Source organism: Girardinichthys multiradiatus, chromosome 18, assembly GCF_021462225.1.
Source record: "Girardinichthys multiradiatus isolate DD_20200921_A chromosome 18, DD_fGirMul_XY1, whole genome shotgun sequence".
In the NCBI taxonomy this organism is placed as follows: Eukaryota; Metazoa; Chordata; class Actinopteri; order Cyprinodontiformes; family Goodeidae; genus Girardinichthys; species Girardinichthys multiradiatus.
Genome location: NC_061810.1, coordinates 41,584,971 through 41,604,193, shown reverse-complemented (window position 1 = coordinate 41,604,193; position 19,223 = coordinate 41,584,971). Strand labels below are relative to the sequence as shown.

General features: G+C 39.6%; 1 protein-coding gene across 4 annotated transcripts; it reads right to left on the bottom strand.

The window, feature by feature from the left end:
• Positions 1-3,493: 3,493 nt before the first annotated feature.
• Positions 3,494-17,992, bottom strand: relb (v-rel avian reticuloendotheliosis viral oncogene homolog B). 4 transcript variants are annotated; one of them, XM_047391194.1, is made up of 11 exons: positions 17,379-17,990; positions 17,214-17,279; positions 15,673-15,851; positions 11,658-11,966; positions 9,840-10,006; positions 9,636-9,727; positions 9,399-9,530; positions 9,205-9,309; positions 7,817-8,032; positions 7,652-7,708; positions 3,494-4,568 (listed from the first exon to the last, which is right to left on the bottom strand). In XM_047391194.1, the coding sequence occupies exons 1-11, from the start codon at positions 17,401-17,403 to the stop codon at positions 4,207-4,209; spliced, it is 1,710 nt and encodes a 569-aa protein (XP_047247150.1). In that variant the 5' UTR covers positions 17,404-17,990; the 3' UTR covers positions 3,494-4,206. The 4 variants fall into 4 exon arrangements, with proteins under 4 accessions (XP_047247150.1, XP_047247151.1, XP_047247152.1 ...); XM_047391195.1 differs by lacking the exon at positions 17,214-17,279 and having other exon boundaries at positions 17,379-17,992; XM_047391196.1 differs by lacking the exons at positions 15,673-15,851; positions 17,214-17,279; positions 17,379-17,990 and adding an exon at positions 14,198-14,341.
• Positions 17,993-19,223: the final 1,231 nt, after the last annotated feature.

Sequence of the window (19,223 nt, the reverse complement as noted above, 5' to 3'; positions counted from 1 at the left end):
AAAACAAATCTATAGAAATTAGTGACTTATTTATATTAAAGAATCTGTTAATATAAATAACTTGTAATAGACCAACTGACAATTAAAATTGCTTTATACAGTGATGTCTTTTACAGATTTCAGAATATTTAACCAATCTTAAAACCAGACAAATATAACCTGAGTAAATGTAAAAAGCAGTTTTCACATGATAATTTAATTGATTAAGGTAAAAAAGCTATCCAAACCTACTTGGTCCTGTGTGAAAAAACCCTCCTAGTCTGGTTCTTCCACCCTTGCCTCCAAAAGCTGACATCAGTGATAACTGGTAATGGGTCTTTTACACCACTGTGGAAGAATTTTGGCCCCGCTGTTCTTTGCAGAATTGTTTTAATTCAACCAGATTGGAGGGTTTTCACACATGAGCAGCTTGTATAAGGTAATCCCACAGTGGCTCAGTTGGATTTGAGTTCAGACTAAGCCACCCCAAAACCTTTATTTTCTTCCACAAGAGCACAAACGTTATGGTTCCATCAATTACAAGGCATCTGGGTCCTGAAGCAACAAAGCAGTTCGAGATCTTCACACAAACATCACCAAGTCTGACTGTCGATATGATGTACAGGTCCTTCTCAAAATATTAGCATATTGTGATAAAGTTCATTATTTTCCATAATGTCATGATGAAAATTTAACATTCATATATTTTAGATTCATTGCACACTAACTGAAATATTTCAGGTCTTTTATTATCTTAATACAGATTATTTTGGCATACAGCTCATGAAAACCCAAAATTCCTATCTCACAAAATTAGCATATCATTAAAAGGGTCTCTAAACGAGCTATGAACCTAATCATCTGAATCAACGAGTTAACTCTAAACACCTGCAAAAGATTCCTGAGGCCTTTAAAACTCCCAGCCTGGTTCATCACTCAAAACCCCAATCATGGGTAAGACTGCCGACCTGACTGCTGTCCAGAAGGCCACTATTGACACCCTCAAGCAAGAGGGTAAGACACAGAAAGAAATTTCTGAACGAATAGGCTGTTCCCAGAGTGCTGTATCAAGGCACCTCAGTGGGAAGTCTGTGGGAAGGAAAAAGTGTGGCAGAAAACGCTGCACAATGAGAAGAGGTGACCGGACCCTGAGGAAGATTGTGGAGAAGGGCCGATTCCAGACCTTGGGGGACCTGCGGAAGCAGTGGACTGAGTCTGGAGTAGAAACATCCAGAGCCACCGTACACAGGCGTGTGCAGGAAATGGGCTACAGGTGCCGCATTCCCCAGGTCAAGCCACTTTTGAACCAGAAACAGCGGCAGAAGCGCCTGACCTGGGCTACAGAGAAGCAGCACTGGACTGTTGCTCAGTGGTCCAAAGTACTTTTTTCTGATGAAAGCAAATTCTGCATGTCATTCGGAAATCAAGGTGCCAGAGTCTGGAGGAAGACTGGGGAGAAGGAAATGCCAAAATGCCAGAAGTCCAGTGTCAAGTACCCACAGTCAGTGATGGTCTGGGGTGCTGTGCCAGCTGCTGGTGTTGGTCCACTGTGTTTTATCAAGGGCAGGGTCAATGCAGCTAGCTATCAGGAGATTTTGGAGCACTTCATGCTTCCATCTGCTGAAAAGCTTTATGGAGATGAAGATTTCATTTTTCAGCACGACCTGGCACCTGCTCACAGTGCCAAAACCACTGGTAAATGGTTTACTGACCATGGTATCACTGTGCTCAATTGGCCTGCCAACTCTCCTGACCTGAACCCCATAGAGAATCTGTGGGATATTGTGAAGAGAACGTTGAGAGACTCAAGACCCAACACTCTGGATGAGCTAAAGGCCGCTATCGAAGCATCCTGGGCCTCCATAAGACCTCAGCAGTGCCACAGGCTGATTGCCTCCATGCCACGCCGCATTGAAGCTGTCATTACTGCCAAAGGATTCCCGACCAAGTATTGAGTGCATAACTGTACATGATTATTTGAAGGTTGACGTTTTTTGTATTAAAAACACTTTTCTTTTATTGGTCGGATGAAATATGCTAATTTTGTGAGATAGAAATTTTGGGTTTTCATGAGCTGTATGCCAAAATCATCCGTATTAAGACAATAAAAGACCTGAAATATTTCAGTTAGTGTGCAATGAATCTAAAATATATGAATGTTAAATTTTTATCATGACATTATGGAAAATAATGAACTTTATCACAATATGCTAATATTTTGAGAAGGACCTGTATTTCTGAAATACTGTTACTTTTACACCAGGTGCAACAGGACACACACCTTCTAGAAAGTTCCCATTTTGTCTTGTCATTCTGCAAAATGTTTTCACAAAGGTCTTGAGTCAGGCAAAAGAAAACTTAAGAGGAACTTAAGAGCAGTGGCACTTGGAGCCTAAAGGTGCATGTACAAGGTGGCATCTACCCAAGAGGAAGGTAGGCTGACTAATAGAGGCTTGATCCATTCTGGATCTTCTTCCTGCTGAGAGCAGATTATGACACCCTTACAACCCCTGTGCATCCTCAGAGATGGGGTAGACATAAATGTGCAGGCTCTGCAAGCCAAAGGGGAACTTGTATATATGTTGTTAGGATGCAAGACCTCACCGCCCCAAGGAAGATACGGGTGGCATAGGAATCTCTTGAGAAGCAGAAAAACATCAACCTAAGACAACATCTACAATTGTATTTGTGAAGGAGGGGAAAAAGCCAATGAGGAAAAGCACTACAAATACATGGAGGATTGCCTGAGACAAAGGCTGGCAAACTTGGTTATGCCCAGTCGGGATAGGAGGCAGACGCTTCCCTGCCAATACGCCTGGAAGCTATTGACTGCGGGTCAGGCTTTAATCAGGCCTTGGTATGACTAATGAAGTTTAAATCAGCCTGGTCCCACCCCCACCCCCACCCCCAGAAAGCAATGAAACCAGAAAAAATATGAAAGATGGCTAATAAAAACTGGAAAAACATTAATGGCTAAAAATAGCCCTAACATCAAATTCTTAATCAAATCATGCTCGACAAACTTAGAACAAAAAGCCTTTTAATGAATTAAACATTCATTTTATTTTCCTGTGTGTCTTAATGTTAAAGTTTCCCAGCCTTACAGAGGGGCCTTACAGAGATCTATATGAGTCAGCAATGAATGAATCAACTTAACTAGAAAAGCAGAAATAGCTCTTTCTCAACCTCATTGCATTAATGGGTCACACCCACATACTCTGGCAAACAAAGCATTATCAGTTGTGAGGTTAGGTGTCTGACTGAACAAATGCCACATCTATCCCAAACATTTCTACTTTCTAAGGATTTCCTTAAAAAAAAAAAAACTGGTGATATTTAATAATGGGAAGCAAGAGAAAAATGATCATTCTACTGCCATGATTCACTGGTTGAGGCAAAGAATAGGTTAGGAATGTTTGATGGGGCAGCAGCTAAATACAAATTCATAATTTTCTGCAGGTGAACTCATCACGCCTGTCTGAGAAACTCAACAGAACACCAAAAAAAAAAAAAATCACATTTATATTTTATTTTTATTTCACATATTTACAATACAGCAAGTGGGCGGAGTAGGACATGTGAGAGGTAAATTCAGCGCACGGGACCGAAACTATGGCACAAAGGGAACTGACAGACAGGGCTAAGAATAGAAAGAGGAGTGGTTTCTATTATACTTAGGTGGATTATTAACCAAGCGCGACGGTCACATCTAAAGAGAGCAGTAAAAGACAATGTTAATACTTGACATGTGAAATCTTGTGATTGGGATTTAGCAGGAAGTTTTCCCAAAAATCACAAAGAGGCTAATATTTTGGCCATTATTACATGAGGAGCAAATTCTGAAACTAATTGCAGGTTAAAATGAGAAACTCTAAATTCCTTTACTCTGACTTGTAATTCTTAAAATTAATGCTTGCAGCACTTCTGGAATGCAGGAATGATTTTAACAAGTTAACATGTTCCGAGTTTGATTAGCCTTGACCAGCAAGGCTTTAGCATAAAGTTACAATATGTGGGGTTATTAAAATATAAAAAGAGCCGACGTGTTGAAACTAAAAGCAGTCTAAAACTACATCACACAGTGCAAGCAGCTGGAGCAAACAATGCATTTGCTTCCTTGTGGTTTAGGAAAACGTGGTCTGGCCTCATCTGATCCATACACGTGAAAATCAATACCAGTCTGAGATCCACAACGTTGTCAGAAGGGAAAGCTGTGCTGCTCCAACCTCATAGCTCTTCCTCTGCTTTCACCTGGATGACGCTGTCCTGCTGTTCTGATTGAGCGATCTGATTGTCGTTGAAAAGCATATTAAACTGGATGTCATTAAACTGGGAAAAGTCCGGTGGGCATGTGTTGTAGTTAGCGTTGAAGTTCATATTCGTAATAGGAAAAACGGCGGAGTTGGTGTCCATGTCAGTTGGCAAGTTCTGTTCGCTCAGAAAGTGCAGCAACTCACTGAAGACAATCTGCTCGTCGATAGAGCTGGGGTCCAGCAGGCCCGTTTCTGCAGCAGGCATAATGGGGTGTTGGCTCTCATCTGATGGCATCACGTGGAAGTTGAAGGTCTGCTCTGAAGGTGGTGGAGGCTCTGTAGAAGATTACATCGGTTATATACCACGGAGGAAAAGTCATCTCTGAATAAACAGTTATCTGGTATCTTTGTTTTAACCTATACTGACATAATTCTTGGATTTTTATTGGTGCTGAAGCCAATGATCCAGGTCCTGTGTTCCTGCAGGTCATATTTTGGCTGATTTTTTTCTCTCAACCTTTTTACACTTGAAAGTCTGATTTTTTTAGTTTCCGGTCAGAAATACAACAACGAAGGGTTCAAACCGCTGCTTTATCTTTCAAAACAAATTGAGAGCGTTTTATTAACAATTATTGCACTCTTAAGCACAAAAATGGACAAAGGAAATACAGAAACGGTAAAAAAACAAAAAAACATTACATTTGTTTAAATAGCTGAATTTCTTAGATTTACTAGAACACTTATGACATTACTGTTCTAGTGAAATAAAGTCAAGGACATGTGACATTTATTTGTAACTGTCTTTAAAAGCTTTTGTTAGTGTCTAATGTGGTGAATAAAATGGATGGAGCTAGTTATGGAAGTTGCTGCTAGCTGAGTCTGCTGCTCAGGCTTTCTTTGGGTATGCTGCAGTCTTGAACAGGTAAAACAAATACAAGATAGTCGGTTCTATGTTTTTGTGCCAACATTTAGAGCACTGAAAGTTATCGGACAGTTATAGTTGTAATAACTGAGGAGAGAACTAGGTGCTTTAGCGAGGAGCAACAAGGAGCTTCAGCAGGAAACAGGAAGCCTGAGTGGATTACAGAACGTGGCTTTATTTGATTATTTTAGGCATTCAGACTATCTGTCAGGGAACATTTTGTATTTGGAAATGTTTGAAGCCTCTTGGGAATCTTGGACACAAAGCAGGAATATTTAAAACATAATACAGTTTTGATTGCTAGCAAAAGTTGGTAGAGACAGTTTAAAAAAATATTGTCTTGACATAATTTCCCTAAAAACAGTCAACTTATATTAAACTTAGCTGTTTGGAGTTACTTCTGTCAATCTTTTATCTTTTGCACATAGTAAGAATCTACTTAGAAAGAACTGTAACTGTTAGCAGCAGAAAGGTTTGTTAAACTACACTGTTACAGAGTGCCACAGAGTTGACAGCAGCAGCTTTGTTTCTTATAAATATAACTGAAAATATGGTAAAAATGCAGCTGTATAACTCACAGTGGCTATGTGGTCTATTCGTATGAGCTAATACAATACTATAAGAAAATAAGGATCAGAACATATTAAATTAAGATGTAGGGATCAGATGGAAACTGGACTGAAATATGGAAAAAGGTAATTCTTTAAATTGTTCACTTTATTAAATACCCTGTGTGATACAATTCTGCTTTGAAAAGCTTGCCAGGCATGTCACATGAATTGTTTACGGGGCAGTTTTCCATTTCTTCATTTGGGTTTCTGTAAATTTCAGTAGACTGATGGGGCAGTTCATGCAAATGTCACATGTGATCAAATCATATGAACTGAAGGAGGAGAGCGCAGTCATGCTGATTTTATTGAATTTTTAAAAACATTTGTGGCAAAGCAAAACATATCCTTCTTACTTTAAGTTTTGAGGGCTGATGTTAAAATAAAAAGCAACCTCGTTAATTAAAAAAAGCCACCGTGTCATGAAGCATTTCTAATTTTTACCTGCAGACATTGTCAACAGTGATAGTAACTCCTTCGTTTAGGTTTCTCAGTAAGCCATACTAGCGTACAAACAAAAAAGGCTCTTTTGTCTCAGATGTGTAAAATAAAGACATGTTGACATGGTTCTTGTGTTGTGCCACCTGGCTCACCGTCACAGCTGAATGCAGTGAATAGGAATTAATCATCAGCTGAATTGAGTGTATACATTCATTGTGATTATTTGACAACAGGATGTAAACCTGATGTCAACATTTACCTGTTTAGCTTTTAGCTTCTGTGTGATAAAGTACAATGACTCATCAAGTCACTTTGCACCATGTTTTCATTTTTGATTTTTTTTAAACGATATTTTCCCCACTATAATGTCATGCATTTGCTTTAAATAAAAGAGAAAAATCAAGGAACTGATAACTGGCTGCAAGTAAAATGATCTAGATTTATATTTTTGTTTATTCTTCCCCAAGTGACTGTTTTTACAAGGAGTCCTCAGCAATTTGAAGGGTGTCGAAAAGAAATTTACATTTAGAAATCTCAATTCTAAGCCTTAAAAGTCCATATTTTCTAATCTATGTCTTTCATTACATTTAGTTATCAGTGATAATTTTCTTTAATAAGTGAGTAATGTTATGTATGTTTAGGAAATTAACTTCAAAGCATTCTTGTGACATTATCCAACACTAGAGCCTTCATCTTGTGAAAAGTGTTTTTAATAGGGTTTGGCTTGAAAGCAGAGATTCTAATGACCAAAACCTGAATTTAAGTAACTTGCATGTAAAAACACATTGTTATATCTACTTTGTTTCAATTATTAGGTGAGCTAAATATTGTATCAAGTTATCAGTTTAACTTCAATAATGGAGAGGAATGGTACTAAAAATGTCCTAAAAGACTTTGATATGAGGTCAGAGTTAAATTGGAAAAAGAACGTCTGGTAAAAACGGGAATCAGAACCATGATTAATGATCAAATAAAAACTCAAAATAACAGAATTAAAAGAAAATAAAGAACAAAATTAAATTCTGTGTGTAGTTTGGATGTTTTATGTAAAGTGTTACATCCTGATGTGATCTACATTATAATCCCCGTTTGTTTTCTTACGATCACTTGTTTTCAAATCTGGCGCTCCCCGTTTATTGGTCACATATTCTGGTCATTTTTAAAAGGAGCCAGATATTCTTCCTCACGTTTTTGAGGATGTGGTTGTGCAAATTTGCTGAAGCTGTTAAACTAACAAATGCAACAGAGGATTTCTTTTGTTTGCAGTAAGCAGGTATTGCGGCCAGTCAGTTAAAAAAAAAAAAAAAAAAAGCAGAACTGCAGGACATTGTGAATTCCTCCAACATCTACAATCATTACACCCTCAGACTGCTCAGCTTTATCCGAGCAGTTATTGTTATTCATGAGTCACTCCTGAAAAGCAAACAGACTGAAAGCAGAAGTCTCACCTGTCACACTGATGTCCCTTTTTATTGTGGTTCTCTTTCGCTTCACTCCATATGGATCTGAAACATAAAGCAGCCACGCTTGGATTAACCTACTGCGGTTCTACAAACCTGTTCTACCCATTCTCTGGTTAAATTCTGATCGACCCAAGTCTTGCCCTGACTGACCGGGATTGTATGGCAAGTAGGTGAAGCTGACAGGTTCGCTCTCCATCTGGTCCGAGACGCGGCGAAGGACGATGCTGACCTCAACCTCCTCCGTGATGTCTTGGTCCTGGTAGGGGGGAGTTTTAAACACGATGGCTATCTGCCGGTGGACGTCTGTCTGAGCGAACTCCCCGTTCGCCTTCCACGAGCCTTCCCTGAAGAGGATCTCTATGTCATCTGGGGATTTTTGGAAAAAAACGAACAGGCCAATCTGTGAGGAACTGTTATTCAATCCCAGCAACAATATCAAACCTAATCCTATAATTGTTTTGTGCGTCAAGGCAAATAACTAGAAAACACTGTGTGTGTGTGTGTATGTATATATATATAACCCGAAAGTGTGAACAAAATAAGAAAGGTGCTATTTATTTAATATTAACTTTGGGATTTATGACGCTAATATTGCACCAGCAAGCCAAACAGAAGCAAACATGGTATGTTTATTCAGTCATTTATAATTTTTTCATACCGAGGGAAATGTGACGTATTAACAAATAATGTACTACAGCATTTATAGCAGGGATAAGGCAATTTTAGGTGTCAAGATAAAAAAAAAAAACATAGTTAAAACTCCTTTTAATGAGATGCCAGAGAAAGTACCAGAGGGACGAAAGCTTAGAATAGCTGCGTTACCCCTCCCCCACTCGTTGCTGTGCACTGCCAGTGAGCTGGCTGAAAGAAGGCTACCACAATTTTCCCCTGCTTACAAGGAAGACACATTCAGTTGTTTGGAAATATTTGCAGTCACAGAAAACACAAACAGGCCCAGGTGGAGACGGAAATAGTAACATGACTCTTATTCAGGACTATATTTCTGTTTTGAAACTACAGTTGGCAAGCTACTACCAGAAAGTCTATCAAGGAGCAGACTGGCTACCTGAGCAGATAGCCCGACTAATGAATCTGCTAATATCAGCTTGTTATGGCTGTGGTGGTCTATTATGAGCAAATTCCCAAAAAGATCAAATATTAGGCGCAATTGCCACATTTATTCTCAATATTTGCTTAGGTCTATATATCATATTATCACATATAACAGTATTATACTTTAAAAACAATGTGTAAAATATATCTTAGCAGCAGGAGAAACAATTGCAGCAATTTTTTTATGTAAATACCATTATAAAAAACTTTGGGTTATCATACTGTCAGAGTCTTTTGCTGGCCCATTAATTATTAACATTAACGCATAATAGGTTTCAAAAAAAGGTTTAAAACATAAATATAAACCAGAGTAAACGCATAAAATTTGTAAGATGCCCCTCTTGCAAAAATGTTTTTGTTGTTCTATACAACTATCCAAATGTTTCCAACAGAGGTATTTCTGAGTGGAAAGAAGCGTCCGTTACCTTTCTGCACTTTGTCACACAGCATGTAGACCTCCGTCTTGCCCTTGCAGGACCCTCTGTTCAGGTTCAGTTGGCAGATCTTCAGCTCTGACGTAGTCGTCGCCTCTTTATAAGAACACAGAACAAAGTGTGAGAGCCGTTCATGGTTACACATGCTGGAAAAAGAGTAATCGAAGTGTTTGGCTATCTCTTACTCTTGTCATAAATAGGTTTGGACACAACTGGGAAGAGAGAGTCCTTCCTGCCGTCGTCCCACTCAAGCAAGCACTCAAAACACAAACGCACTGCGTTCATGTCCATGTCCTCGATGCCCTTAGTGTGACCAGCTGAAGGAGAGGGGGAAAATGTTGAGTGAAGGATCTGATTAGGGATTCAGAACTGTTAAAAAATGAAAAATAAAATGTATTTTGGTTTGTATGTGTGAAGCTTACTCTTGAAAGGGTCGATATTTTGGCTTCTCCTCCTCTGAAGTGAGACGTCCAGCTCTCTCCTCCTCACACACTGGATCCCAAGATTGGCAAAGCTGCAAATTTACACAAAGACATTATAAAAATAAGAGGAATAAATACTTTCTGTGCATTTTAAAGCAGTGTTGAGAAAATTATTCAGTATAACGTGCGTTTATGGATATTCACCTGTGACGTCGGGTGGTATTAGGGTTAAAGGAGACCACACAGATCCCTGAGCCAGCTACACAGTCTTTACCCACGAGGCAGTGGGGGTGAGGCCGGTGGGGTAGGTCTTTGGTGATCAACGAAACCGTCACTGTGACCTTCTTTAGGTGGTTGATAGGACCCTGAATCTAAAAGAGACAGGAGGACAGACTAAATGGGAGAAGGAGCTGTTAAACCCAGACAAGCACAGCACTGGACACATTTTTGGTTCCATGGTAAAGAAAAAATGTGTAAAAAGCCACAAAATAAATGAACCAATTTTTGCACAATGAAAAAAAAAAAAACTGAAAAATCCAACCTTTAATATAGTACAAATACCATATTAAGACAAAACTACAGTGACGTTTTAAAATATATACTGTCAATTTTTTACATTGTTCGGAGTACTCCTAATTAGGACCAGATTGGTACATCTCTATAAAGCAGGGTGTCCAAACCTTTTGCCACGTGGGTGAACGTTGTCAGGTGAAAGCACTCACTGGCCACAATTTATCTTACAAAAACAAACAGTTGGCAGCATAATAAGTAAAGTAAAAAAATAATAACCCAAAGCAAAGTTAGCCAAGAGTGGCTTCTCTGTATCATTGAGCCTCCAAAGCAACCGTTAGATAACAGCTTTTTCTGTCCCACCATCAAATATGTAAACATGGAGAGTCTTTATGGTAAGAAACACTCCAGGTGGGTTTGATGTAAGAAGGATGAGTTTATGGGAAAGCACGTTCTGCCCACTGTTCACTACAGTAGTAATCTGTAATGCTGTGGGACGGTTTCTCTCCTGAAGGCCCAGGAAACTGAAAATGGGTCGTCACTAGAAGGATAACAATCGCATAAAAATGGCCAAATCGGCACAGAAATAGTTCAAACTCGAGTCCACCTTCTTCAATTGGCCATCACAGTCTCTAGACCTAATTCCTATAGAAAAGCTGTGGGTTGAGCTGAAGACAAGAGGGCATAAGAGGAGCCAGGACTGGATGATCTGAAGAGATTGAGCAAAGAGGAGTAGTCTAGATTCACTCCATCTGAATGCTCCACCCCTGTGAAATGTTAAAGATTAAGTGTTGTTCTACTGGCAAAAATAGGGTTCTACAGGGTATGGACCGCAACAGAAATCTTATTAAAAAACAAAAGAAAAATGCAGGTACTTCATAATGTGGGTTTTTTTCACCACTGGACCAATAAACTTTAATTACAGGTTTGATTTTTCTGAATTGTCCACTGTGATATTACGCTATGGCCACACAAGATGTATTTAGTGAAACAGTTAATTTGTTAAATACATAAAAAAAAAATCAAACATTATAGGTAACTTTAGAGTAAATTCTGCTTTGAAAGAGATTGGTTCATTTTTAATAGTCCTCTGATGTCAGAATAAACTAGTGATCCAGTTTTGATGCAATTCTGTATATTTATACTTCTTTTCTCCTTTAGAAAGCTCTTCTTTCCTTCCTCTCTCAGTCCATCTTCCTCTGCTGTCGGTTCTAGACCCATTTTTCTACAAACTGAGCAGGCATGTGAGGATGTCTGGGGTGAAGGTGTTTCACGTGTTTGTTTGTAGACAAAGGGGATAAACCTTGAGTGTCTAACCACAGTGGGGCTGGGATTTGCGGGGACTTTCTAATCGATAATTACCGACCACATCCTCCCAGCTCCGCCCACATTTCCACACCTTTCTTCGCAGGAGTTCATAACAAACACCCTCAGTTGTGGTTAGCCTCCCTAACCGTCTTGGAGGGCTCATGAACTCCCCTCTGAGTTACGAAACCAAAAGCAAACATGTACCTCTATTGTGGGCTGCGTCTTGTTGTTATCAGTGCTGGACGCCCCCAGGATGCTGCCGGCCGAGCGTCCTTCACACTCGTAGCGAAACCTCATTCCCCTGTCCTTGGGCTCCTCCACCACCACCAGCCTAGGCTTCTCCAGAATCTGCTCCAACGCGTTAGCGTTGCTTTGAAGGCCTTGGGAAGGAACAGAGCCTTTGGTGGTCAGCGAACCGGACGGTCCTCGACCTCGACCTGTGGAGCACATTGGAGGCCCGGATAGGTGGGAAGAAGGAGCAGACGCCATCTCTGACATTGGGCGGGATCTAGGCTGAGGAGAAAAATGAAGAACAGTTAAACATTTAAACCTTCTACTTTTTGTTCAACACACTCAGAGGTTTTTGTTGTCTTCTCGTTCGCTTTGACCACCAGCTTACGTTGGAAAAACTTGCCTAACATTAGGCAGGTAGAATCTCTGCTGACATGATACCTATAGAGCAAGGGTGTCCAAGGTGAGGCCCGGGGGCCTTTCGCAGCCCTCGAGGTGATTCTGTGCGGCTGCAATCCCAGTTTAGGAGGTTGATACAGAGAAGACATTTTAAATAACACTTTTAGGGTGAATTGTTTTATGCAAGCGCTCTTTAAGAGATGCAGACAAATAAAAAAATCTTCTGTTTTATTAATAATGCCTTTGCCTTACCAATTACCTATTATAAAGCAGACTTAGACACACCCAGTCATTAAACTTCTCTAAATAAAGTACAAGTTTTTGAAGAAAGAGTGACCTATGTCTTGTTCTAATTGCTGAGAACACACAAAATAACTTTCTAGACCAAGAAAATTAAAATATATTGATTGATTTAGATTATTGTACTCCTTTTATTAATCAAGAAAACACGTGAGACCCTTTTTATGTTTCAGCAATGATTTGCAGAGCTGTCTTTTTTTTTTTTGCAAAAATCAAACTACTTAGTTTAATCAAAATATATATATATTTTTTTCTTCGACACTAGTGGCCTTTATTTTTTGACAGTAGGCAGACAGGAAAGAGGGGTAGAGAGAGAGGGGGAGACATTTGGCAAATGTCGCCGGGTCCGGGACTCGAACCCGGGACGGCCGCTTCGAGGACTGTAGCCTCTACTCTGCTTTAACCTCTACACCATCAGCGCCCCTCATCAAAACATTTTGATTGGCTTAGTTAAACCAAACTAAATACAGTGAAAAAAGGACTTTATAAAAGTGTCTTGCGTTTTATTTAAACAAAAAAAAAAGGTCATATTTTTGACGAGTACTTTCAACATGAAGATTATGGCTTGCGTGGAAAACACTTTGATGAACCCTTGCTTCAGAGACCTGCACCATTCAGAAACTGGTGGCTACTTTGGGAGCTGATTTGTAAAACTTTGACCCGTCGATGCCAATATTACCCACTTTTGATTTCTCTTTACGAACTATACTAAACGGTGTTTGAAACAGGGTTTTACTGTGTCAAAACGAAGACAAATTTATTACAAAGTAGCCCTGTTAAGCTTGTTTTTACCATCTAATATTATCATTTAGCACTGTGAGTGTTACTAAAACGACAGTCTCTAATTTCTAAAATATTACCAACATTCTGCATGTTTCTGAACACCATTCAGCCTTCCTGTTATCTCTGGAAAGTCTTGCTCTCTCTCTCTTGACATATCGTTTCCTTTTAAATAACTTCATACATCTTTGGGTTTCCACTGACTTTAATTGTGAATTTACAGCACTTTGTTCTTAAACGTATCAACTGAAATTAAACTTGTCGATTCACTTGGGTAAAAAATAAAATAAAAATAAAAAAGGCCATCATGTTTTGACATTAAGCAAATACAAAGATGCCGGTAGCCGATTTACATATACTTCAGAATAAAAGTGACTAATAAAGCAAAAATATATCATGATTTTTTTTTTTTTTTTTTTCATTTTATCACCAAAACCTCTGTGTCCAACAGATACTAATCCTGATTAATTTCTCGGAACTTCCTAGATTATGTCATTATTTCACGCCACAAAACTTTAAACGTGTAATCTAGTTTACAATCACACAACAAGAGTACACCGACAATAAAAATGACAACTCCGTAGGCATCTTCTTACCCCTCAGATGTGAATTGCAGCAGCAGGTAATCTCTAACAGTTCGCATCTAAAGCATCGGTTTCTTTACGTTTAAACGTAGAAAACAATATTTAAACAGAATCAGAGAAGTGTTTATCAGTAAAGTTCAGCAGCAGACAGCTTGTTTATTCCTTCGTACATGTGCTTTCTATCACCTCGCAGCGTTGAGCATGTGCTCCCCGGCTCCTCCCCTCACATCTGATGTCTATTTCTTTCCGTTACACCACAGACCACCAAGTTTTTTGTTTTTTTCCGTTTCCCACTCGTACTTATCTTTTCATATATTTATTATATTTTTTTTTTGTTGCTGCTTTTGTTTTCTCGCTCCTCGCTTATGAGTTTCTGCAAAGCTGAGGCTTCGGAGTGAAGCCCTAACCTAAAGAGAACTTCACCAAACTTCTCCTGGTCCAAGAACAAACCTTCATGGAACAAAGAGCTGAAGGAGTAGCCGTTAATCAGCCCCGGGAAGCTCATGAAAAATGTCGCCTCGGAGATCAGGGTGGCGTCCCGGCAGACGTGTGAGATCATCTCTCACAACGTCCTACAGCTTTTCAGAGTGAAGGTGGGAGGACCTGCTCACTGTAAAACACACACAAAAGAAGGACCAGCGACCCAGCAAAGAAGCAACAGGAAGTCTGCTCAGCGTAACGGTGATCCACCAATAGCAGGAGGAGATGCTGAGCAGAAAAAATGTAGACTTTAACCTTCGGTGGGTTTGGCTTGTAAACAGAAAAGACTCCAAACAGGAGTCCGATTACACATTTTCCAAGATGACGTGCTCCCTCTTTCTCTGCGGAGAGGCGCGCAGTGGAGCGCGTCTCAAAGTCAGAACTGTATTCACACGCAACATAATACCCACACAGATCACCTGAAAACAGAGGGTGAAACCGAGTTTCTTCTCCTGCCTTTCAGTTTGGCTTGTCTGAGCAAGCTCCAGCATCAACACAGCCTTATCAGATTACAACATCTCTGATCGACCCGCGGCCTGTAAATCACGTGCTTTCCGCTAAGAGTTTGACCTCTACTGTTGCCCCGCTGCTGCTCGGGGGCCGCAACAGAAACCTGCAACCATCTGCGAGCCTAATCAACCTGCTTTTCAGTCCTTCCCCAACACACAGTCAGCAAAACAGCAGCAGCCGCCTCAAAGAAACAGGACGATTACCAGAAGCAACCTGGGCTGAATCTTTTTGGTGCAGCACTTATGTCACCATAATGTTTAATAACAGGTAAATATCCTCAAATTGTGTGTCAAGGTTATCCAAAACCAGTACTATACCTTGAATAATACAGAAATAGGAGTTTAAAAAAACAAAAATCAAATATTCATGCTTATAATTGACTGTCAGGTGCATACAAACCAAACGATTTAAATTAAATTCAATATTTTATCATTGGTTTCAGTGTAAAGACTGAAAAAGGTATAACTCATAAAAATATTCATGGTCTATAGAGCTTTATTTGCAATTAATAAAATTTCCCCAAATCAAATTCAGCCAACGACTCTCTGTGTCATCTTACGACATGATTACCAGAGCATTACTGTGGTAAAATGTCTTTATTTGCATTTACATTATTAATCTTTTGTGCTAGATTCTAAGCACATTTCATATTATTACAAGTAAAAAACGAAATTAGTACAGTAGTAAAACACAATTGGTTTATTATAAGAACATTTAATAACTAATGTATGCAAGTGAAAGAGACTTGAAACAACAGAACATTTGAAACCTTCAACCCCATTTTCTGGCATTTTTTATTTTCAAACAAACCCTCCCTGTTTTCTAGTAAAGCTTTTCTTCGGAGTAAAGCAGAAAACCTTTACACGAGGTAGAAAACAGACCAGAACAGACGAAGGGAAGCACTTTTTCACTAAAACAACTAAATCATTACTCACTGCAGTGCCTCGTGGTACCAGCACAGGTTTGGACGTTGACTGGGGGTTCTGCTGGGGGGGAAAGTTGTTTTGGTTCAGAAGGCTCTGACAGTAAGGGTCCGGAGAAGGAGGAGGAGGTGGACCAGGAAGGGAGCCTTGCTGTAGTTCATGGCAGCCATTGATAATTTCTACAATTAGGTCTGCGTGCAAAAAAGAAAGAAAAAGAAGCTCACATATTAATCCAAAGAGCCTGACAGCTTTAATGTGTACTATGATCCACTTAATAGATACATCAGTTTGAGAAATAAGGGTTCATTTCATCTAAGCATATTTAAATAATGCAGTTCCCTCAAGTAAAAAAAAAATAAATAAAGTGTATTAAAGGAGGAGTGCCTTTATTCATTTACCCTTTCCACATTTATTCACATTACAACCACAAAATTCTGTGTTTTTTTTTTTGTTGGGATTTTATGTTATGTGTGTGATGCTCATATCTATTTTTATTATTATTAAATTTTGTGTCTATATCCTACATGTCTGTCTTTAGAGTTGGTCTCAGCTAAATTTCATTATGGTGACATAATGGCAATAAAGAACCTTGAATCTAGAGAATGACACTTTCGCCAAATTATGTTTGTAAAACAGCAATATTACTGCATCACTCAGACAGACGAGATAGAGAGGCCCTGTAAACATCAGTTTTGCAGTATTCCAATTTGGATTTAGATCTGGACTTTGACTGGGCCATTCTAGGACATGAATGTGCCAATCAATTTCAGCTTTGATTGTATGTTTAGGGTCGCTGTCTTGGTGGAAGGTGAAACTCCACCTCATTCCCAAGTCTTTTGCAGCCTCTAACTTGCTCTCTTTCTTGATTGCAAATGATTACGCTTCCTCCATCTTCCCATCAACCAACACAGCTTGATGCTGCCACCACCATGTTTCACCACTTAAGGTGGGTGCTTTTCAGGGTAGTGTAGTGTCTTGGTTTTACATCACACATAAGCATGTTGCCCACAGGGCAAATGGTTAAACTGTGGTCTCAGGTAATCTGACACTCTGCACTCTGATTGGATGTGGTCTGTCAAGTCTTACTTGTCACAAAGTGGCTTCCTGCATTAAAAGGTACAGAAAGATAAACAAAGCAAACAGGAAAGATCTGAAACTAAACATTAACTCTCAAATCTGATGATTAATACATTTTATATATTAGAACTTATTTGAAATGGAATTTTGAACAGGGACTAATGTGGGAGTAATATTTATATCTTAAGGTTTCAAATTGTGGTTGCAATAAGTAAAGCAGGAGAATATGCAAATTAGGAGCACTAGGAAGCATTTTCACATATTCTCCACTCGGTTTCCACTTATAATAGATGAAATGATAGACGAATGGATTTATTATTTTTTTTAAAAAGCTCCAGATTTCAAGCAACACATTAAAGCGATGAATTTATTGTTTACTCCCACTGTAGGCTGAGGTCATCTCGGGACAGACGGAAACGCAACACGACCTACCATGCCTCTGGATTTAGAGTTAAACCATAAAAAATAAAACTTACCGAGCTCCCCATTGGTAACAGAACGGTGCGAATAAGTGTTGATTCCTGAATTAGGTGTTGGCTCCTCTGTTGCGACAGATAATTAAGACAAATATCACATGTCTGAGGAGGCCAATGCTAGTTTAGACAAACCCAAGCAGGAAACAATAATCAGAAGTAGCCTACCTTTATAGAAGTCCATATCTTTCATCTCATGTGAGGAGGTTGTGAAGACCTTGATGTCGGCCGTCGTGAGTTTGATTTTTCTTCAACCCGGATGGGTCCAGGAAATGTTCCTCTGCTGTCGATCAGGAACCCTTCAAAGTGGGTTTCGAGTCTAGTCACCAGCGCAGACTGTGTCAGAACTCTGCGAGGCTGTGAGATAGTTTTGCTTTAGGTCTCCGTTTCCGCAGCGTGTCTGATTGGCCGCTGCGCTGCGCGGAAATCCCCGGAGATTAGCGTCACCTCTGTTGCGGGAAAATCCCTCCCCCTCCTCCCGCCGGGAGCAGCAGTAAAAGAGCCCCAGGTTTTAAAATATAAACCTTGAATTTGAGTATTACTGCGTTTTCAGTTCACAGAAGAGGTGACCCAAAGCTTTGTCTTCTCCATAAGGTAATCTGAGCTCACGTCTCTTTGCTTTCGGCCTGTACCTCGCTTCACATCTCATCCAAAAACTATTTGAAAAGCAAATAAGCTCCACATGGATACTCGTTTATGACAGCAGCAGGCAGAGCCAACACTTATTTCTCCTGGTTGCATCAGCCTCTGGCCCCACTTATTATGCCGCTTCCTCTAAACCAAAATAAAAGTGGAAATCGCTCATTTTCCTCACCAATAACCTCTCTGCACGTTTAGCAATACCCCTCCAAAGATGACGTGACCGACCGTGTGTTTTGACAGCTATTTTTTCCCACCCAAAAATGTGAGGAAGCAGCCATTTGTAGGAGAAGCAGTGACACCTGCTGGTCACAAAGAGAAACGACGATTTAAAGGAAATGGAAAGCGAAAGCTGAAGTGTTTAGAGGAAACAGTGATTCAGCAAATGCTCCCAAATCTACTGTTGCAAAATGCACCTACTGGTTTCATAAATAAAGCATTTTACACAGTTGCAAAAAAGTATGATCCTGTAAGAAACTTGTAACAAAATAGGCTTTTGAAAGGAATGCAAATGTTGTAAAAAGAATCAGACATAAGGCGTTCGTGACTCTCAGCTACATCTCAAGGGTGTGCAGCTTACAGGAACATCTAATACAAAAATATATGTACTACTACACTGAACTCCTGGCTTTATAGCTTTCAATTAAATCCCATCTGGCTCACTACTGGTCTGGCAAGAGCTGTAACCCCCACGTAAAGGTCAAACTCACTGCAATAAAGATTTACCAAAAACATTCAAAAAGGTTTAGTAAACCTTTTCAGTTTTATGTAAACACAACCCAGCCCTGCATTTCTAGCAGGCTCGCCTCAGTTTTTTTACCAGAAACACCGGCCAGGTTTAAGGCCATGTAGATGTAAATAAATTGGCTTTGATCAAAACATAGCAAGACAAAACAAGTTTGAATATTTCATGAATTTTCAGCACCAGTAATACTGGTAGCAAAACAGACCCTCAGGATGATGCTCCCACCATCATGCTTGACTGTTGCTAGACAGTTCCTTGGTTTCAAAAGCCTCACCTCAACTTTTCCAAAAATACTTCTCGATTTCTAGGCCAAAATAGTTTGGTCCACATGGCGGAAACCTGGACACAACTGGAGGTTCCAACAAGACAATGATCCCAAACAAACTCCACAACTGGTTTTGGAATAGACAAAGAAGGCAGACATTAAGCTTCTGGAACAGCCTACCCAAGACCGGATCATAGTTACAGAAACCAACCAGTTTAAGCAAACTTTTCCAATTCTGCAAAAAAAAAAAAAAGTGTCAAACATCGAACCAGAAATATGCCAGAAGTTTGTTGGTGGCTACAAAAAGCTTGCGGTCAAACGTACAATTAACCTATAATAAACTATTAGTGGGGGTGTATGTATT